The sequence below is a fragment of the Protopterus annectens genome, chromosome 8.part1, assembly GCF_019279795.1.
Source record: "Protopterus annectens isolate FY-2018-M chromosome 8.part1, PAN1.0, whole genome shotgun sequence".
Taxonomy (NCBI): Eukaryota; Metazoa; Chordata; order Ceratodontiformes; family Protopteridae; genus Protopterus; species Protopterus annectens.
The window spans coordinates 491,558,280-491,581,679 of NC_056742.1; the positions used below are offsets into that span (position 1 = coordinate 491,558,280).

The 23,400-nt window shown below is 44.0% G+C and overlaps 1 protein-coding gene across 1 annotated transcript in view; it reads left to right on the forward strand.

Moving 5' to 3' along the window:
* CHTF8 (chromosome transmission fidelity factor 8) overlaps positions 1-13,842 on the forward strand; it is a 74,124-nt gene extending 60,282 nt beyond the window's left edge. The window contains exon 3 of the mRNA XM_044081638.1: positions 12,987-13,842. Coding sequence (XP_043937573.1) covers positions 12,987-13,220 — 234 coding nt within the window. The 3' untranslated portion in view covers positions 13,221-13,842. The remainder of the gene's footprint in view (positions 1-12,986) is intronic.
* The last annotated feature ends 9,558 nt before the right edge of the window (positions 13,843-23,400 follow it).

Here is a 23,400-nt window from a genome sequence, read left to right on the forward strand (position 1 = left end):
AGAGTGGTCCCAAGACTGAACCCTGAGGTACTCCACTTGTCTGGAGCTGGATTTGGAGTTGGCTACTTTTACAGTCTGGGTTCTGTCAATAAGCCAGTTGGCAACCCGTTGAGGTGACGTAGGGATTTATAGGTTCATAGGTTAGTACTAGGCTGACAGCCCCTGCGAGACATTTTAAGCCTAGCCAGTTATCCCCTGTGAGATTCAAACCCCATACCTTGTGTTTGCAAGGCAAACACCTTAACCATTAGGCCACCTTCCCAACCCAGCCCAGCTTAGTAAGTTTATCTATGATTCCAGAGTGGGGGATGGTGTCGAAGGCCTTAGCAAGGTCCAGATAGGCTGTGTGGACCTCCTTACCCTCGTCCACTCCTCTGGAGACCGATTTGAAGAAGTCAATCAGATTCAGGAGACAAGATCGGCCCTTCACAAACCCAAGCTGGGTGGGGTCCAGTATCTGGAGGTTGCCAATGTCTTTGTTTATAAGTTCCATGATAGTATTATATATATATGTATGTATATATGTGTGTGTGTGTGCGGATCAGGCTTGTCAGATTGATGGGACGGTAGTTCCCGGGATCCAAGGTGGATCCTCCCTTGTGGAGCGGGATAACTGTAGCTGTGCGCCACTCAGTGGGCACAAAGCCTGAGGTGAGGCTATGATTAATCATGACACTTAAGTGGGGTGCCAGTTCATTTTGTAGTTCATGTAGTACACAGCCTGGGTTGTCATCTGGTCCCATGGATGCTGTATTCTTAGCTGTGGAGAGTGCTGTTTCTACCTGTGTGGCTGTGGTCATCGGAATTTGGCAATCTTTTGGTATTGAGATATGGACCCTTTAAGGGGTGAGAGGGGAGTGAAGCTGGCACTAAATCGATCTGCCAGGATATTGGCAGTATCCTTGGGATCGGTTTATTTAATGCCATTCTGTTGTAGCTCAGAGCAGATCTGAGCATTGCCATTTAGATTCTTGACTTAACTATAGAATGACTTGTGGTTGTCTTTGGAATCTTTGGCAATTTTATTTTCGTAAGCAGCTTTTGAGGATTTTATGAGGGATCTCAGCTTCTTACTGAGGCTGGTGAGGGAGTTTTTCGCATCTTGGGATTTTCCTCTTTTCTGCAACAGTTTCTTACTTCTGTTGTATAGTTTGTTTATAGCAGGGGACCACCAGATTGGCTTCCTTTTTTTGGAGAAGAGCATCTTGGTTCTATTTGGGATGGCATGATTCATGTACGAGTGGATGTGCTCGTACAGTGCCTTAGTGTAGGATTCTGCAGTCAAACTTTCAGATCCCGTCTGTATGGGTGTTGTGAAGTTTGTCACTTCTGACTTCAGTAGCATGAAGTTGGCTTTGTTTTTTAAGAAGGTTTCCTTACTGGGGGGTGGGGGTGGGATGTAGATGTCAAGGGTGATTTGCTTATGGTCAGACCTGACCAATGAGTGGATGACCACTGGTGTGGAGCATCTATCTCCCATGTTGGTAATGACCAGGTCTAGGATATTGGAGCCCCTGGTGGGACAGTGGATTAGTTGATCCAGGGCGTTGGAATTTATGAATTCCAAAAACCGTTGGGAAAAGGAGTAGGTACCCGAGTAGTTTTCCCAATTAATGGCAGGGTAGTTGAAATCACCTAGTATTAGGGTGTTAGATTGTATCTTAATATTTTCCAGTATGTTTAGGAAGGTGTAGTGAGAATCTTGGGGTGTGGTGGGGGATCTGTAGCAAGCTACAATTTGGATTGCAGTCTTACCTAGTGTTAGTTGCACCTGGAGAATTTCAGATGCATTGTTTTGGGCAACTAGCCCGGAGGTATGAATATCCTTGGTGATATGGACACTCCTCCACCTTTAGTGTTTCGGTCTTGGTTTTGTGGCCGAAAAGTGTGGTAAGAATTGTAGCCTGGTATTTCAGGGATGCTCTCTGGAGTCTTGAACCAGGTCTCAGTCACTGCACAGATATCGATGTTTTCCATTTTTAGGAGTGCCTCGAGAGAGTGCATTTTGAGGTTTAGACTTCTAGCATTGAGTAGCATTACCTTCAGATTTTGCATGCTTGTTATCTGTTATGGTGGTGGTTTTATCCTGTGAACCTTGCCTAAAAAAGGCACTATAGGTGTGGCAAGAGCTTTAGTCAGTAACCTGAATCCCAGGGGTGACAGGTGCAGACCATCTCTTGCAAAGCATCGTGGTTTGTCGATCATGTCTTCCCAGGCAGACAGATACTGGATCCCCTTTGAATGACACCAGAAGCTTAGCCAATTGTTGAAGTCAATCATTTTGTCCTTATACTGTGGTATCATTCTGGGTGAAGGCAGGATGCTACTCAGGGCTAGGCTCATACCTGCCTGGGTCACATGATCCAAGAGCTCTTCCACGTCTCTCTTCATGTAGTCCAGGGAGGTTTGTATCAAGTCATTTACTCCAGCATGGACAATGACAGAGTCGTATTTGTACTTGTTGTGGTGTGACTTGAGTGCATGCGTTATGTGGCGGATCCTGGCACCCGACAGGCAGCTGGCTGTAATTTTCTCCTTGTTCAGCCTGGTGAGTGGGACATCACTGTGCTTGGCTATAGAGTCACGTATGACTAAAGTGTTGGGTACATTGTCTTGCCTTAGGGGCTGTTGGGTTTTATATATATATATATATATATCTTTGTTTGTGTCTTTCGGCTTTTCCCGGTTAGGGGTCGCCACAGCGGAACTCCAGTCCGCTAATGATTGGCAGTAGATTTTTACGTGCTGGCTTGCCGGGCCTAACGTGCAACCTTCAACGAAAGAACGCCCATTCACGCATGTTGCCACACAGAAGATGCTCTAACTGAGAATCAAACCGGTAGTGTCTAACTGTGAGGTGACAATGCTACCGCAGCACCACCACCGCAGTCTTCAATATATATATATATATATATATATATATATATATATATATATGCATATATGTATATATATATATATATATATATATATATATATATGTGTGTTTGTACATATAAAATATGTATATATATATATATATATATATATATATATATATATATATATATATATATATATATATATGTATATATATATATATATATATATATATATATATATATATATATATATATATATATATATATATATATATATATGTGTGTGTGTGTGTATATATATATATATGTGTGTGTGTGTATATATATATATATATATATATATATATATATATATATATGTATATATATATATATGTGTGTGTATATATATATATATATATATATATATATATATATATATATATACATACATACACACACACATATATATATATATATATATATATATATACACACACATACATACACACTCACACACACACACACATATATATATATGTATATATATATATATATGTATATATATATATATGTATGTATATATATATATATGTATATATATGTACACATACACGCACACACATATATATATATATATATATATATATATATATATATATGTATGTAGAGTGGTTCAGCACCAGGTGGACACGGGACCCCATAGGCCTGTTAGGCAGGCCCCTTATAGAGTGCCTGAGAGAGTCAAACAGACTCTGAGGGAGGAGGAACAGGAGATGTTGGATTCGGGGTGATTCAAGAGTCCAACAGTCACTGGGCCTCCCCAGTGGTGCTGGTGCTAAAGAAGGATGGCAGCACCCGGTTCTTTGTGGACTACAGGAATTTAAATAGTTGCACAGAGTCAGATGCTTACCCCATGCCTAGGACAGATGAGGCCCTAGAGCAGCTGAGTGGGGCTAAGTATCTTACTACCATTGATCTTATCAAGGGTTACTGGCAGTTGCCCTTGAGTACCAGTGCTAGAGAGAACTCGGCCTTTGTGACTCCTTTTGGCTTGTATGAGTTCACAAAGATGCCCTTTGGGATGAAGAATGCCCCAGCGACTTTCCAGAAGCTGGTAGATCGTATCCTAGCAGGAGGGTTTGCCCTTGCTTACCTAGATGATATTGCCATCTACAGCCATTCTTGGCCAGAGCACCTTCAGCATATCAGGGTGGCTGTGGGCTGACTACAGAGGGCAGGGTTGACCATTAAGCTGAGCAAATCTCAGGTGGGTATGGCAGAGGTCTCCTACCTAGGACATAGAGTGGGGAGTGGTAAGAAAAGGCCAGAAACTGCCAAAGTGGAAGCCATTCAGGCATGCCTGCACCTGTTACTAAAAATCAGTTGAGGGCATGTTTAGGGACAGCAGGGTACTACAGAAAGTTTGTCCCCAGTTATAGTACCGTAGCTGCTCCCCTCACAGACCTGACAAGGAAGAACATGCCAGATAAGGTAGTGTGGACCCCAGCATGTGAGAAGACATTCCAGAAGCTTAAAGAAGCTTTTGGAGGACCCCTTGTGTTTGCCAGTCCAGATTACAGCAAAGAATTTGTTGTGCAGGTGGATGCTTCAAACCACTGGCTGGGGGGCTGTACTTAGCCAGATTTCTTCAGAGGGGGAAGAGCACCCAGTGGTTTATCACAATCATAGGCTCCAACCCAGTGAGGAATGCTATGCAGCTGTAGAAAAATAATCTCTAGCCATAGTGTGGGCATTGCAGAAACTTTAGCCTTATCTGTATGGAGGGAAATTCAATGTTATGACACACCATAACCCCCTTACATGGTTAAACAGAGCCAGCCAGCAAAATGCCAAGTTGCTAAAATGGAGCCTAGGGTTGCAAGCATATGATATGTCAGTGCAGCACTGCAGTGGGAGTAGCAATGCCAATGCAGATGGGCTCTCAAGACAGGGAATGGGGTAGATATACTCAGATAGACTTGACCTTTTCAAGCAGCATTTCTCAAGGGTCACTTGAAAAACTAGCTTGAGTTCTCCAGGGGGGGGGGAGATATGTGAAGATTGGGTGAAGATAGATGAAGGCTGCCAGCCTAGCCAGATAGGATTTTATGCATAATTCTGTCATTTGTAAATATGAATGTTGAACTACAGACTTACTTTCTTAACTGAAAGAAAATAATGTGAACTGAACTTAAAACAATGTAGCAACATTGCCCTCTACTGTAAAGAAAGGTATGTCAAGCATTTCTTGTCTGTCCTTTGAAGTTAAAACTATTTCATGTCTGTCTCATTGAAGTTAAAATTTGGAGTCGATGAGTCTGGAATGAAGCATCCTGCCTATTGTTTTTTCTTAAGGAATAATTACTAGAGTTTACATGTGGAATGTCTTTTATGGCTGTAGTTTCCTGCAGGTGCAAGAGAGCAAGAATGTAGTATCTGTCAGCCTGGGAACCCCAGGAAAGTGTAAAAAAATGATGTAATGGGAATCAGGACTGAATATAGCAATTTAAACAGAGAGAATCAGAAGGAATTGAGCATTTTTGTCGTGACCATCCAACTCATCAGCACTCTGCCCGTTTTCTTATGTAAGTTATCTTAGACTTGTGTTTTCTCTTAGAAATAGCTAGAAACTAGAAAGATTAGACTAAGCGTTTTTCTGTGATGTCAACTGTTCTACTGAATTATTTTAAGTATTTCTCTGTGATCTCTGAACTCTTGACTAGCACTGTGTAGTAAGAAGTATTGTCTTGTGTTTTTTATTATTTATTACTAAATATTTTAAAACCTTTCAACTGTGGCTGTTTTGAGTAGAGATAATTCAGAGTACATTGCATATTTATAGTGATTGCTGTACTATGTCACTCTAATAAGCCTTGACTATTTAGTTATACTACCAATTGGATAATAATATTGCACAGTAATAATTGGACACCCTTTAAGGGCCTTTGAGTAGCTGATAAATATTAACTGGGTGGTGGCAGGCACTACTACCATACAGTCTGGGTAATAGCGGCATAGCTGGATAACCTGTGCCAGCCTTTCCCAGGAGTGTCTGTGTGGTTGTATAAACTCTTATCTCAAAGTGTGTGTGCGTGTGTCAGCTACATGGGCAGGGACATGAAGCACTGGTTGGACAGAGAGGGTGCTGGAGGTTTTAGCTGAGATCTGGACCCTATAGCTGTGCCAGTGGGGAGTTTTATTGGGGACCTAGTGAGTAAGGAAGCAACCAGCCCCGGACTGTGATCTCTGTGTGCTGTTAAGGGAAATTGCACTTTACTGTGTGTTTGTTATCCTTTCCTCCTATATGAGACGCCCTCTCTGGTGTTAGTGGTGAGGATAGAGGCTCCTTGATTACTGGGCCAGGGTACGGACGTTGCAGTGTGATTCAGACTGATAATAACTAGGTTTTCTTAAGGATGACCATTTTACTGAACACTGTTCAAATTCAGGTGAATGAACTGATACTTTGGTGAAAGGTAGACACTGAAAAAAATTTTTCTGTTAGTGAGATTAAACTTCTTCCCCTTGCATGTTGAGATCCCTTACATTCCTCTTTTAATATAAGAAACACCAAGATTGCCATAGCTCACAGAAAAGAATGCAACTTTTAGTTCAGCCTATCCCAACCAGACATTGGCAAAACAGCCTACAACTAAACCATCATCCACCCCTCTTTCTCATTTTTCAGGGGGCTGGGGTGTCAACTGTTGCCATTGATCTATAGGGTGTCAGCTGTTGCCATAGATCTCTAGGGTGTCAACTGTTGCCGTCTATCTCTAGGGTGTCGGCTGTTGCCATCGATCTCTAGGGTGTCAACTGTTGGCATTGAACTCTAGGGTGTCAGCTGTTGCCATCGATCTCTAGGGTGTCAGCTGTTGCCATCGATCTCTAGGGTGTCAGCTGTTGCCATCGATCTCTAGGGTGTCAGCTGTTGCCATCGATCTCTAGGGTGTCAACTGTTGCCATCGATCTCTAGGGTGTCAACTGTTGCCATCTATCTGTAGGGTGTCAACTGTTGCCATCTATCTCTAGGGTGTCAACTGTTGCCATTGATCTCTAGGGTGTCAGCTGTTGCCATCAATCTCTTTTTCAAAGACGCTCTTGCACCTTCCTTGGCAGTCATGCTCATCTGTTGGAGGAGATCTGGCACATAATCTGTCCATCTCATGACCACATGTCCTTATGTTTTCCTGCTTTCTTCCTGTCTCTGCTAAACTATATTTAACAGATCGTGGCCAGAAACATCTGTGCAGCCTAACATTCAGTGTTGCTAAGAAACTAGACGGTGTTTTTCTAATTTATGTCTATTTTGTGTATAAAAGTAAACCTAGCTGTCTGTAGTTTTGATTCACTTTTTATTTTTTCTTACAATGCAGCTGCTGTACACTGTTCATGAATAAAATCTGCTTTGCTGCAAGCCTTCAACTCCACAAGATTTTTTGACACATTTAACATTGGCAACCCAGCCATGATCAAAAGAAAACATCAGGACCTGTGGTCTCACGAGAGGTATGTTAAATTCATGTCTGCTTCCATGCGCGTTTTGAGCATAGCGCAACAGCGGGCAGCACCGCCTAATTGGGTTTAAGCTATTCCTGGCTCCACAAAGTCTGCTCTTCACTTTTTCCCTTAGAACTGCTCTATCTCTCAATTTAAACACCATATTCTCATTCTAAGGCCCTTCACTGGTCCAATTAAGTAATCCTGCAAGTTAGCACTATTAAACTATAAGCACTACTTACTCTTATACTCTGTACGATTACCCTGTCCTCTATTGGTCCGTCTTAAATTCAGTTTCCCTATTACTCTAGCATGTCCAAAGGTCAGTCAATGGTTTCCTCTCCAGTCCAGCTGGTGAATCAGGGAATTTTGAGGCAATGTTACAACTGTCTCGTATACACGGACAACCCTCTCCTCCTCCAAACAGGTTCAAGTATATGTGAGAGATGCAACTATTTAGCCAAACTGGAGGCTGAGCTCTCTCATCTCAAAACTGGTGTAACCAGTCAGGAGGAGAAGGTAACCTCACACAACACAATTCCAGTGTCACATAGTCCCACCACATCAGCGAACCAAACACATAAATACACAAAAACATACTCGGAGGCTCTAAATAAAAATCTACCTAAGCAACAGAGACCTCCAAAGCAGACATCCAAGCAAACGCTACCTCAAAACAAAACACACACAACACATAACCCACAAAGTCAGTATGCCAAGCAGCCACAGCCCTTAAGGCTGAATAACACACCTGATACTCTTGTTATAGGTGACTCTATTGTCAGACACACTGACGTCCTGCTCACCAGGCTGAATAAAGAGAAGGTCACAGTGAGCTGCCTGTCGGGTGCTAGGATCCGACACATAACGCAAGCACTCAGGTCACTCCAAAGCAAATACAAATATGACTCAGTCATTGTACATGCTGGTGTGAATGACCCGAGACGTACCTCCCAGCTCTCTGATCATGTAGCCCAGGCTGGTATGACCCTGACCTTGAGCAGCATCTTACCCTCACCTAGAATGATGCCACAGTACAAAGACAAAATGATCGATTTTACCAATTGGCTAAAATTTTGGTGTCATTCAAAGGGGATCCAGTGTCTGTCAGCCTGGGATGACATGCTCGACAAGCCACGTTGCTTCGCTAGGGACGGCTTGCACCTGCCACCACTGGGCTTTCGGATATTGGCAAAGGCTCTTGCCACCCCCATAGTGCCTTTTTTTAGGCAAGGCTCAAAAGTCAAACCCACCCCCATAGACAGCACAAGGAACAAGAAACTAAGGGTAATGCTGCTAAACGCCAGAAGTCTTAACCTCAAGATGCATGCACTCGAAGCTCTCCTCAGTATGGAGAACATCGATATCTGTGCAGTGACAGAAACCTGGTTCAAGGCTCCAGAGAGCACCGCAGCACTACCAGGCTATACCTCATATCATGCTTTTCGGCCCCAAAACCCGGACCGAACCACAAAAGGAGGGGAGTTTCCATATTTATCAAGGATATCCACACCTCCAGGTTAGTGGCATTGCACGAAGTATCGGAGACCATCCATGTGCAACTAACAGTGGGCAAGACTGCTTTTCAGTTTATAGCATCCTACAGACCACCCTCTCAAAGTCAGGAATCCCATTCGGCTTTCCTGAAAACATTGGAGAACATGAAGATCTCTCCGAACACCATTATATTGGGCGACTTCAACTACACAAACATTGACTGGAAGCACTACTCAAGCCCCAGCACCTTAGCCCAAAGATTCCTGGAAATTATAAACTCAAATGCTATGGAACAACTAGTCACCACTTTCACTAGAGGGGACAACTTACTAGACCTGATCATTACCAACATGGGGACTCTATGTTCCACACCAAAAGTATATCCCTCATTGGTAAGATCAGACCATAAATTAATTTCACTGGATGTCCACATCCCGACCCCACCCCCAGCCCAGAAAACCACAGTGAAAAACTTCTCAAAAGCGAAGTTCTCACTTCTCAAAACCGAAGTGGAATCCTTCAAGGCCCCAGGGCCAGTGGAAACTACAGCCCAAACTGCAGAATCCTATATAAATGCATTCTACGGACATCTCCAGGAATGCATGGATCATGCTATCCCAAACAAAACCAAGACCCAATCATCCAAAGGCAGACGTCCAGTCTGGTGGACCCCTGCCATAAATAAACTGTACAACAGGAGGAGGAAGCTACTACATGATAGAGCAAAATCCCTAATAGGGAAGGCATCTCTGATCAGTACTAGCAAAAAATTACGATCCCTCATAAAATCCTCCAAGGCCAGCTATGAGAGAAAAATTGCACAGGACACCAAAGACAATCATAAGGCTTTTTTCAGTTATGTTAGAAACCTGGGATGCAACTCACAGACTTGTTCTGAGTTGATTCTAAACGACAGAAAATACACTGAACCCACAGACATCGCCAATATCCTGACAGACAGGTTCAGTGCAAACTTTTCCACCCCCTCCCCCCCAAAAGAGCAAGTATCTATCCCGGCCGAGGGCTGCCTCCCAAACATCTCAGATGCTCAGGTGAAGGCTGCCCTCTCCAAAGCAAAAAACACTGCTTCCATGGGACCAGATGGCGTCCCAGGTTGCGTCCTACATGAACTACAAGAGGAACTAATCCCTCAAATAAAACAGCTATACAATCTCAGCCTCACTACAGGATATGTGCCCACAGAATGGCGTACAGCAACAGTGGTCCCACTCCACAAAGGTGGAGCCTCTACGGACCCTGGAAACTATCACCCCATAAGCCTGACTAGCTTAGTCTGCAAGGCTATGGAGAGGATCATCATGGAGCTCATAAACAAAGACATTGGGGACCTACAGACACTAGATCCTACCCAGTTCGGCTTTGTCAAGGGCAGATCCTGCCTTTTGAACCTGCCATAGATGAAGGGAAGGTAGTCCACGCAGCCTATCTGGACCTTGCAAAGGCATTTGACACAATACCCCACTCGGGCATCATAGATAAGCTATCCAGCTTAAATATAAACCCCTATGTCACAAGATGGGTCACAAACTGGCTCAAAGACAGAGCCCACAGAGTGAGGGTTGCTGGAGCCATGTCAGACTCGAAACCGGTCACAAGTGGCGTCCCACAGGGTTCTGTCCTGGGACCACTCTTGTTAGTTATATACTTTTCCGAGGTACAGGCAAACATGGGAGGACTATGGCTCACCAAGTTCGCAGACGACTGCAAACTGGGCGTCATAATCAACTCTCCAGCTGACACAAACATCCTTCAAAAAGGTCTTGCAGAGACAGATAACTGGTGCCAGCGCCATGGTTTAAAGCTAAATGCCAAAAAATGTATAGTCCTACCCTTTGGCAAAAACAATGTGCCCACAAATTACCACATAGTTGGAAACCCATTAAGTACAGAGAAAGTTATTAGGGACCTGGGGACCCAAGTTGATAGCAATCTCTCCTTTGAAAACCACATTGCCAAAGTGGTTAGAAAGACGTTCTACATAGCCCACCTCATCACGAAGGGTTTCACATCTAGATCAAGAGAGGTAATCGTGCCCCTTTATTCATCCCTCATCAGGCCCATCATAGAATACAATGCCCCTTTTGGGATGTACCTTACCCGACACCTGCAGCAATTAGAAAGACCCCAAAAGTATCTCACCAAGAGGATCAAGGGTCTCAAACAGATGCCATATGCTGCTCTGTTAAAAAAACTCCAGCTCTACTCGGTTGCATACCGCCTACTTCGAGGCTATCTATGCCTGACATACAAATCTATGTCAAATCCAGAATTAATGGACATGCTCCACCTCAGTAAATCTAAATCCCTTAGAGCCACACGCTCGAGGGACTTGAACCTCAGCACAGAAATAAATAGAACTTGCTGGAGGGACAGGTTCATAACCCAGAGGCTCCCTTCGCTCTGGAATAGAATTCCAGTTCATGTGAGGCAGAGCACCTCACTGAATCTCTTCAAGATGAATCTCGATAAGTGGATGGGGGATCGTAGGTTTGTCCCAGGGATTACTCCCTTGTCACTATTAGACAGAGGGACAGTAAACTAAACCTTAAAAAGGGCACAGTATACTCAAATCAAGGGGTGGCGTAAGCCATACAGAATCGGGCTAGGCTTATAATTGCCCCAGGGCAGATAGCCTAATATGAACCTATGAACCTATAAAGAGAACAGCAAAAGTGTCACACTTTGAATAATATTTCCCGTATGGAGCCAGGGAATAGCATGACCTAAGAGAAAGAGTGATTTTGGTGAAGCACGGGAGGATGAAACAGATACGAAAGCAGTAACAATGGCAGACCAATTAAATTGTGAGAGCAGATTAAGCACTTAACTGCAATTGTCTGCAATAAAAATGAATAATTTCATTTTCAACTCCTGACAGGCTTGCCAGTGTTAAAAGTGATAGCAAACGTTCTAGCTTCTTTCAAAGCAGATTTTAGTCATGAACAGCGTACAGCAGTTGCATTCTGAGAAACGCGAACAAGTAATATAAGTTACCGAGACCAGTTTTATAGACAAAACATACATAATTCAGCAAACTGTTATCTACTTTCTTGGCAACATTAACTGTTATGCTGTGTTGATGTTTCAGGGCACTTTGCCGAACTTTTTTTCTTTTTTTTCTTTATGTATAACAAAGTTAATACATATTGTACATGTTCTGTGTAAAAGAAGCTTCTTCCTTACCACCATTAATAATATGAGGCCCATCTTATATAGTCAGGTCTTAACGGTAGCCAGTAAACCATGTTTTTTGTTGTTGTTATCATCATCATCATTATTACCTGTAGGGCTGTGCCTTCAGTAAGCGTCTTGTGACCAATAGTGCCTGACAGCGGTTGTACCAAGAGGGAGACAACCTTCTTATTTTACTTACAAGAGTTATAAGCATCATACTGTCTGAATTACTTCGATCTTATTAGAACCATCTCACATGATCAAACCACCATAATCTTTGACTTTCTATGCAAATATGCTACTTTGGCTTCTGCTCTAATGTCTTCTGTTTATCGTCTGTCCTTCAGTGTGTATCTTACCCCCTATTGCAAACAACTTAAGCTTCCTCAGCTGCTCTGCCTTCAGTGTCCATGTTTCTGTGCCATATAGAAGCACTGGTCACACCTTACTTTAGTGGCTAAAATTAAACCAGTTCTCATTGGATCAAAGGCTATGATATATTGTTTGTAGCTCATTTTATTAATCCTTCATGCATTTTTATGCCTTTGGTAGGAGAACTCACTAATTGTACAATCTGATCATGTATAAGTTGTCACACTTTCATTTTTTTATGCAGAACTAGAGACGTCTTTAAAAAATACTGCATTAAGAGATACGCATAGGGGGCCTAATTTTTTTTTTTTTTTTTTTTTTTTTAAGTGCATACATGCCGAAGTTAGTAATGTTTGCCTCCATATGGTAGCAGGTCTGCAGAGAGGTAGTGCTAGGGGAGGTGTAAGTTCACGTTATATGGGTAAAGAAATGATGCATTATTTTTATCCTAAGATAACAGAAGCAATATAGGTGAAGCAATGCCCATTTTCTGATAGACCATAATGGTCTGAGAGATTAAACTATCAAGCAACTTCATTTTTGGTCTAACCTTTTTTTTTTTTCTTTTAATCATTTAAGGGTATCCCAGTGCTGATTATTGGCCACCATATCTTGTATGGGAAAATCGTCCGCCTTGAGAAGCCGTTTGCTGTCCTTGTGAAGCACACAGATACTCATCAAGCCGATGATGTGGTGGAAATGGGCGAGGGGACCCCATCAACCTGTTATCTCGTCAGAGCATTAATCAAGAAAAAAATAATTTTCAAAACACGTCCCAAGCCCATTATTACAAACGTACCCAAAAAGGTGTGAGGACCACAGATGGAGGATAGACATCTACTTGTATTGTCATGATAAAGCGCATCTACAGGATAAAGTTAAGACCTGAAATGAGTGTATGGCCAGCAGATAGTGAGCACAGGATTCACCATCCTAAAGGCACATTCCAAAACAGCCTGGTTTTCTATTTTTATACACGAAGCATACAGTGCGTACTGAGCAACAGAGTTTTGAAGTATTTTGTATTAAATTACATCCTGGCTGAGTTGCAGTGAGGATGTTAGGTGCATCTTCCAAATTGTTTGTCACTGATTTTTGAGGGTGGGCTTCTGTAAAATTTCCTCCGTCAGTTTCTTTACCCTCTGTAGAAAATTGAACTTTTGAATGAAACTCTTAAATATAGCAAACTCAGCTGTTCATCTCGAGGGCAGATCTTAGCTGGAAGTTCACAGATGCCTTTGATTTTGCTGACAGTAAGATCATCTTTGAAACTCAGCATGAGGTGGTTGGTACTGTTATGCTAATTTTCTGCTTAATAGCATTGCTTTTGTAATGGCTGAATTTTTGACAGAGAGCAGTTTTTACACCTTTAACACTGGACGAAAGTTTAGAAAGTGCTTCAGATGCTTCAGTAAACAAATCCAGAGATACAAGATTTCATGCTGTTTCACATCCATTTTTTTGCAGATTTACTAAAATGAGAAAAAAAAAGCTATCACCTCCCTCATTTGTCCTCTGAGAGCCACCATTAATTCTAACTGCACAAGCTCCTCTGTTTCCATTCTCCCTCCCAAGCTGCTAACCAACTCTGCATAGAGTTACAGTTGCTGCTTGTTTTTGACTGTTATTTTTTTCAGGATTGTGTTTGCAGCCCAGTCTCGGATTGTGGTGAAACATAGACTTCCAGAAGCACAGATGGGCTCATCTTTTCATTAGACTCTGAATTATCTTTCAGCACTTGTGCTGTAAGCTCTTGATAAGTTTTGTTTATACTGCTCACATTTTGTAGCAGTCTAGCTTTTAGAAATGTCTGGTTATTTTAGCCATACTTTATCACATAAATTGTATATGAAATGCTGGGCTTTTCACAATAATTCTGGAGAAATGTTATTATTTAGGGCATAATTGGTTACATGATGTGTATTATTTAGGGCATAATTGGTTACATGATGTGTATTATTTAGGGCATAATTGGTTACATGATGTGTATTATTTAGGGAATAAGTGGTTACATGATGTGTATTGTGTGATCAGCCATCTAGGACCCTCTCTTACGTATCCTGTAGGTGAGTTTGTCTGCACTAGTTAACATTACCCATTTTTCTGAGGGTTCCCATTCCCAGAGATGAAAGTGTACCTGTGAAGATACAGTATTTATTTATTGTTACTTTGGTTATTCACTGAATCTTGCCTATTTTCACTAGAGACCTGTCCAGGTAAGTGACTTGCCTGTTTTCACGAGACCTGTCCAGGTAAGTGACTTGCCGTATTTTCACTAGAGACCTGTCCAGGTAAGTGACTTGCCTGTTTTCACGAGAGACATGTCCAGGTAAGTGACTTGCCGTATTTTCACTAGAGACCTGTCCAGGTAAGTGACTTGCCTGTTTTCACTAGAGACCTGTCCAGTTAAGTGACTTGCCGTATTTTCACTAGAGACCTGTCCAGGTAAGTGACTTGCCTGTTTTCACTAGAGACCTGTCCAGGTAAGTGACTTGCCTGTTTTCACTAGAGACCTGTCCAGGTAACTGACTTGCCGTATTTTCACTAGAGACCTGTCCAGGTAACTGACTTGCCTGTTTTCACTAGAGACCTGTCCAGGTAACTGACTTGCCATATTTTCACTAGAGACCTGTCCAGGTAAGTGACTTGCCTGTTTTCACTAGAGACCTGTCCAGGTAAGTGACTTGCCTGTTTTCACGAGAGACCTGTCCAGGTAAGTGACTTGCCGTATTTTCACTAGAGACCTGTCCAAGTAAGTGACTTGCCTGTTTTCACTAGAGACCTGTCCAGGTAAGTGACTTGCCTGTTTTCACTAGAGACCTGTCCAGGTAAGTGACTTGCCTGTTTTCACTAGAGACCTGTCCAGGTAAGTGACTTGCCGTATTTTCACTAGAGACCTGTCCAGGTAACTGACTTGCCTGTTTTCACTAGAGACCTGTCCAGGTAACTGACTTGCCATATTTTCACTAGAGACCTGTCCAGGTAAGTGACTTGCCTGTTTTCACTAGAGACCTGTCCAGGTAAGTGACTTGCCTGTTTTCACGAGAGACCTGTCCAGGTAAGTGACTTGCCGTATTTTCACTAGAGACCTGTCCAAGTAAGTGACTTGCCTGTTTTCACTAGAGACCTGTCCAGGTAAGTGACTTGCCTGTTTTCACGAGAGACCTGTCCAGGTAAGTGACTTGCCGTATTTTCACTAGAGACCTGTCCAGGTAAGTGACTTGCCGTATTTTTACTAGAGACCTGTCCAGGTAAGTGACTTGCCGTTTTCACTAGAGACCTGTCCAGGTAAGTGACTTGCCTGTTTTCACTAGAGACCTGTCCAGGTAAGTGACTTGCCTGTTTTCACGAGACCTGTCCAGGTAAGTGACTTGCCTGTTTTCACGAGACCTGTCCAGGTAAGTGACTTGCCTGTTTTCACTAGAGACCTGTCCAGGTAAGTGACTTGCCTGTTTTCACGAGACCTGTCCAGGTAAGTGACTTGCCTGTTTTCACGAGACCTGTCCAGGTAAGTGACTTGCCGTAGTCCAGCAGTAAAAGATTGAGGGAATCAAAACTGTGACAACAGGATGGAACGCAGTAGCTGCTCGTCGATGTTAGCTTTTGCTATAAATTGCTAGACATATCCCCATTTACCCACACCTGCCATTTCTTTCCCCAGTACATTTCAGATGTAAAGCATTCCTGCTCATGGTTAAAAAAAAAATCCTGCATGACATTTCGGTTATTTTTCTTTCACTTTTCTGATTCTGAAAAGAGCAATGGAGGACACCTCATTACTGGTCTGTCAGGAGTATCCTTTTTGACACTTGATACATATTGTAGAGTTTAAACATCTAAGACTTCACTTGTAGAACTGGCTGCATCCTGTATCCTCTTGGATGAGGTTCAACTCCAGTTGGTAGATGCTCTAAGCTTTTCTAGAATTAGTTCACTCTGCCCTTTCCTCAGCTGATAGCTCAGCCCTGTTTCTGTCTAACCTGATTACAGAGTGGCTCCTCATCATACCTCTCAGCTGTACAGATTTTTGCAGAATGTCCAGTTTTTTGCCTCATATTTTTGGTCCATTTTTCATATAATTGTGGTTTTCTAGCAAATTAGTGACAAATCATTGAAGTCTTAAGTTAGAAAATAGTCAGACATTTGAGTTTCAGATTTCAAACCCTTCAGAATATTCATGTTAATGCAAAACCTATCATTCTATCAACTTTCTAAGTTTATAAGAGGACTATTTAAAAACTGTCCCTACTTTTGGACCTTTGTCCCACTTTTATTTATGGCTTTTTCCAGATTACTTGCTTTAAGAGGTTGAGAGGTGTGCTCCTCATATTGTCTGCTCATGGGCAGAGAGTATATGTGGTCAAGGCTGCTTCTTGCTGGGGTTCACTCTCCGACTGATTGGACCTACTATATTGAGAGCTACAGGATAAACTCATACCTGGATCCATTACCAAGGCGCAGAAAACTAAGCAGTGTTTGGCTTCTGGTTGAAGGTAGAATCATGGGGTTCGCTGTACTCCTAAGGATCCCTGGTGGGTGCTTGTACTGAATATAATGAAGCCTCTGTTCCCTACATGCCATCTATGGAACACTTGTAGTCACTGATGGGCCACGTTCATTCTGTTTCTCCACCATGTCACGGCTTGATCCTGGTTTCAGAGTTGTAAGATGAGACGGAGTTTCCTGCCTAGTCACTTCCCCAGAGGAGCTACTGGGGAGACTTGTGTTAGATGTATGTAGCTTAAGAGTCTGCATGTTTTGGCCTGTTCAAGGGACAGTGCTTCACTTAGTGTGGCCATATGGCACATGAGGTCCTGCTTGTCCATTTTGTAGCTGTAACACTGAGAAGAGGACCAGTGCCACATATTAGCATCTGAGAGACTGAAGTAATACGTTGTCTAACCATCCCAAGACTGATATCTTTGTGGTTTTGTCAGACTTTCTGTATTCCCAGAAATCGCATTCTGTTCTTCCCAGCTTGGGAATAGGATTGCCTGTGAAGTAGGTCTGGCTAAAAGGTATGCTGAATTGCTGTTTTGAGGCTTAAGGCTTCAGATGTGCATTTCACTTTTCGGTTATACTGATAAAGGCACTCCTTGAGGCACGTACTGAATCTGAAATGGGGAAGCGCTTGCCTTGATCCTATCTAATGCTGTTCTGGTACAGTGCCATTTTACACACAGTTTTGTCTGTGGTAGATACTTTAGCTAGAGCGGATGGCGTGGTTGAAATTGTCCCCACCAAGGGAGTTAAATTAAGCTTCTGTTTGGCACTGCCTTTGACAGGAGCAGACTTTTCGGACAGGGGTTGAGGTTCTTGTTCTGTCCCTTCTTTGTTGTTTGGTAGAACCATTTCTCCTTGAGGTGGGGGTGGGGGGTGGAGGAATGGTCGTGCTATGGTTAGAGTTATTTCTTCTAGAAGAATTAAAAAACCCTACAGCTACCATATGCACAAGGCTGTATGTTCCCTGCTTGCCTTTTCTGTTGTACCAGATAGAAGCTGTTAAGGCTCTATAACTGGTCTCTTCTGTGTGTAGCCCACATTCTCCAAGGTCATAGGAGGCTAACCACCCTGCTTTGTTGCAGTGATGCGGTCATCTATTACACTTTGGCATATTGAGGCTGTATTTGCTGGTCACACAACTCTCCTGTTGATAGTTGCTCTTCTTCCTGTGTTTTTCACTGGAAGCAGTGGAGCAAGCGTGGGGCCCATCTTCTGATGGGCAATTCCGGCTGCTGCTTTTTCTTGGGTGATGAATAGCCCCTTTCCTCTTTTCAGTCTGGACATGACCTTTTGGCTTAGTTTTGTTCGTGAAGCTTTTTCCTAGGGATGTTAGACTGTTGGCAGCCCTTCCTGTTAAGAATTGAGTTGATGCTGCTGAGATGTCTGTATCCCACCAAAATCTGAAGCCTGGAAGGGCGGATCCATTTTACATCCCCCACTTTAGAATGTTTTGATGGGTGGACAGAGGGATATCCCAGTTTCCCTGTCAGAAGGTCAATGGGATTGGCATCAGCAGGTTGTGAGAGCCCTCTGGGCTCTAGCATAGGGGCCATCTGTACTAGGCAGGGAGCTTTTACTTCCCTTGTAGAAGTGGGGCATTGACGAGGCTTGGTAAAATGGACATGGGAGTGGTCTACATGGCCAAGCCAACCTTTGCTACTTTGTTGCTGCCCTTCATTCGGGGTACTTTAGCATCCTAATTGCAGGCTGTTCTTCCCGTTTGGGGACTAAGTTTGCCTTATCAGTATATAGACCTTTAGGTGCTGATTAAGAAGTTGAGGCCTGTTTTGTTTTAAACTTAAAAAGAAATATTGCTTACTGGCTATGTCTACTGGACACAGGTGTCCATTTTCAGGGGTGATCTAGGAGCACTGTTTGGTTAAGCAGCGTACTCTGTCACAGAGTAGGCAGATGGGAGGTGAGGAGATCAAATGGTGGGCTACAGGAAGCAACTCTTTAACATCTCGTAATATTTTGCAGGTCTGCTAAATCCATGGAAGGTATTTTCTTCTGCTATCTACCTGTCCCTCCCTAGGTCATTGCATGGAGCAGGAGCGGAGGTTGGTTAACTTCCCTTTGGATCCTTTGGGAATGGGCTGTTCTCAGTGCCCCCCTGCTGTGTGGAGTCTGTTGTTGATACCTTCCTTTGTGTATGGGATTGACAGGCAGTACATTCATTTTAATGGACCCCCCCCCCCAATCTGCTTTCTTGCAGTTGCTTTTATCATAGAGAATGAAATCATGTGATGTGAAGTTGTTCAATCTCGCCTTCATTCTTACTGATGGGTTTGATTCGGCCAATTTGCAAAGCTCGAGGTCTCCAACAGCTCGAGGCCAAAGCCCTATCCCGCAATGCACCAAGACATTCCCCAGATCTAGTTTGCCACTGCAACTGATTGGGTGTTCTTTACGGATCTTGGCCATTTTTGGTTAGATAAGTTGTGATTTCTCTTGGATTTTCTTCATATTTGTCACAGTTGTTATATATTTATGTATTGGTACTATAGTGCTTTGCTTGTTGTCGGTTTTGGACTTGTATACTGTTGGATAGTTTCTTTGTTCACTAGATTGCTAGAATAGTTTTGGGTGTGGCCCTGTTATTCAAGTTGGCCGTTGACTTTTTTTGATAAGTACAGTAGCTCTATCCCAGCCTGGTTAGGCTTGCTGCAGTTTTCTGTATTTTTTCTTTATTAGCCGATTAGGCTCTTGGCTGTTTTTGTTTTTAGCCTGTGAGGCTTTTTCTTATACTGTTAGCCGGTTAGGCTTATATTAGTAGTTAATTGCTGCCTTGTCATTCCCTTAGCCAGTTAGGCATATTTTTCTTTTGGATATAGTTCTTGTTAATTTTGGCTACAATGTCAGAGAAAGCTAAATCGGGATTTAAAAGGTGTTCCAAATGTAGTCAAAAAATGTCAATCACGGATGGTCATTCCACGTGTTTACTGTTTGGGTGAGGTACACTTACAGGAGGTTTCCTCCATTTGTCATGGCTTCAGCTCCAGGGTATTAGCTGAAAGGAAACGTAAGGTGGTAGAAAAGGGTTTAATTAAGTCAGCCTTCCAAATGGATTTGGATTCTGCTTCCAGTCCACCAAAACCCTCTTCTCCAGCCTCATCTGGTTCTACTCCGAAGGCATCTAAAAAGGCTACGGTCTCAGCTCCAGTGCCATTGGAACCGACTATTCAAGTTGCTGGTAGGAGCCGGTCCCCAGTTTTGAAACCGATATCTCCTACCTTGAGGTCCCTGATTCTGTGGTCACCGGCTCCGTCAGTGGTCTCCTCTCGGGCTTCCAGACTCTCCGATTCGGAAGTGGACTGAGTGGTGCAGAGACTTCTACAGGGTCTGGCGCTTGCAAAAATTATGTCGGTTTCGACTCTAGCAGCTTCAGAACCGACAAAGTCCTCTCCTGTTGTTGTTGTTGTTGCTCCTCCTATGACTCGAACCGAGACTTCGTAGCCAGAGGAGGTCAGTCGTTAGTGGAGCCGTCAGTACCGACACTCACCTCTGAACTGTTTGTACCGACCACCCTGATATCCTTTGCTCCGGCGGTGGAATCTTGGAGCCGACACACTCCTGTTGGTTCCGGGGGGGGGGGGTCGAACTGATATGTCACTTCCGACTCTCCCTCTTGGGGCTTCAGCACAGATGAGTTCTACTCCTACCCCAGGCTCGGAGCTGGCGGTTCTGGTCCGGGAGGAGTCCTCGGTGTCTTTGGACCCGGGTGCTTCCTCGCATCGGAGCCGTGGGGCCTTTGATGCCATAAGGAGGGCTTTGTCCCCTCTGACTTCCACAACCTCTGATATGGCCACCTCCTCCCGGAAGGCGTCTGCTGCTTCTCCTCTTTCACAGGTTCACCGTAAGCGCAGAGACCAAGAGCCACAGGATGCCCCTTTGGGAAAACCCTGCTCTTCCGAGACCTACCCAGAGATTCCAACTGAGGAGGTCCCTCGGAAGAAATTATGTAAGAGGAGACATCTGGATTCCCCTCAGGAATCCATTACGTTTGGAGGAATTAGAAGGGTCCCCAAGGTCTCTCTCTGAGAATATTTCCTTCTAAGATATCTTTGAGATCCTTAAGCAGAGGGGGGACTGGCAGCCCCATAATCCTACCGAGGATGAATCTCTTCTCCTGAAGGCTTTCGGGTCCCGGCCCTCCATCTCTTGGGTGTCTCCGCCCTTCGATGAGTTGATGGATCTTTTATCTCGAAGGGCATGGGAGTCACCCGATTCTATGGAGCCTGTTCCTAGAAGGCCAAACAAGTACATTTCAGCACCCCATGATAAGGCTTTTTTGTCTAAACCTATACCTGTTGATGCCATGATGGTGGCGGCAGCCACTCAAAAAGAGATGTCGGAGACTTCTACGTCTGTCCATCCTACTAATAGAGAGTCTAGGATGATGGACAGATACGAGAACTGCATGTTCAGTTCTATGACCTTTGCACTTCGGTCATTGAACTACCTGACCCACTTCACCCATCTACAGAGAGTTCTCCTCAAGGAGCTTGGAGATGCTCTCCAGGGTGCAGTAGCCGACTCTGTGGCAGACAAGGTGACGTCTCAGCTTGCTACCCTCAATTCCATCGTAAACTCGTCCATGCGCCTCGTGTCTTATGCAGCTGATGGAACGAGTTGGGCTGCGAGTACAGGAATTGCTTTGCAGAAACATTCCTGGATGCACTTATTCTTTTTTTCCCAACCTTTTAAGTCATCGTTTGTGAATGCCCCTTTCGATGGTTCCTCCTTATTTGCACCAAAAGTCAGAGACCCTCACCAGATTGAGCAAGACGGTAAGACTCTATCTGCCTTTGGAGTCCGTTTTCCTACCCCTACTAGACCTTATCCCAAAGGTCAACTGGGTGGGAAAATGTGGTTCCGTAAAACCCAAGGAGCCTTTCTGAACTCACAAGGTGAAGCCTCCTCCAGGGGCAGAGGGGGAGGCAATGGTGGAAAACGATGCCCACGTGGCAGAGGGGGTCTGCAGAACCAGGGTGACATGGATCATTTCCTTGGGAAACCCTGTCAGCGTTCCTGAAAGGAGGCCTGACTGTCCTGCTCTGGAGGCAGTCGGGGGATGTTTGTCTTTGTTACCTAGGTGTGCCTGGCTAAATATCTCAGAAGACCATTGGGTACAAAACGTTATATCCAGAGGATATTCCATCCCCTTTCACTCTCAGCCCAGACCAACAAAAAGATTCCCAGATGTTCCACCCAGTCTACAGGATGTCGCATCTTTAGAGGTCCAGAAACTATTGCAAAAAAGAGTCATCCAGCCAGTCCCAGCAGACCAGCAAGGATCTGGAACTTACTCAAGGTTCTTTTTGGTACCAAAGAAGACAGGGGACTGGAGACCTATTCTGGACCTCAGCAGACTTAACAAATATGTGGTGAAGACAAAGTTCTGGATGGTCACGCTTCAGTCCATTCTCCCATTTCTAGGGAATGGCAATTGGATGTACTCCATAGATCTCCAGGATGCGTACTACCATTTAAAAATGGCCAGGCCATCCAAGGATCATCTGCGCTTCCAGGTGGGAGCCAGTCACTTCCAATTTCGGGCCCTGCCCTTTGGTCTCACTACAGCCCCCAAAGTGTTCACCAAATGCATGGCAGTGGTCATGGCTCACTTGAGACATTCAGGAATCCAAATGTTTCCTTACTTGGATGACTGTCTCCTTACCACCCCCACCAGGCATCAGCTTATTCAGGCAAGGGACGCTACCATAGATCTATGTTCACAGCTGGGCATTACTATAAATTTAGAAAAGTCTGCCTTATTGCCATCTCAGCGTACAGGCTTTATAGGAGCAGACTTGGACATGGTCAGCATGTCACTGAAGATCCCTCCTGAAAGAGTGATTATCCTCCAACAACAAATTGTGGATCTCCTGTCAAAACGAAAAGCACCAGCATCACAGATTCTCAAACTGCTCAGCACTATGGCAGCAGCGATTATTGCAATACCCCTTGTGAGATCTCACATGCGCATTCTTCAGTGGCTGCTATTCATGCAATGGACATTTCAGGAATGACCCTTGAATCATCTGGTTTTGATTACTGACTCGTGCAAGAACGACCTTCGCTGGTAGCTAACGTCAGAGACAGTGACTATGGGCCACCCATTTGTTCTCCCCTCTCCAGTAGCAACGTTAACCACGGATGCCTCCCTGATTGGGTGGGGGGGCATTATCAGGGGCGGACAGCCCAAGGTACTTGACAGGCTCATGAGGCTCATTTGCACATAAACGTCCTGGAGATGAGAGCGGTCCTTCTAGCGTTGCAGGCCTTTCAAGACTCTCTTCCCTTTGGCACAATTGCAATCCAGTCGGACATGTCAGTAGTCTGGTACATAAACAAGGAGGAACCAAATTCTACCCCCTGTGTCAAGAGGCTCTGAGATTATGGAATTGGGCAGAGTTCACCCAGCATTTTCTGATTGCAACGCACATCCCGGGGAGATCCAATGTCATAGCGGACAGACTCAGCAGAG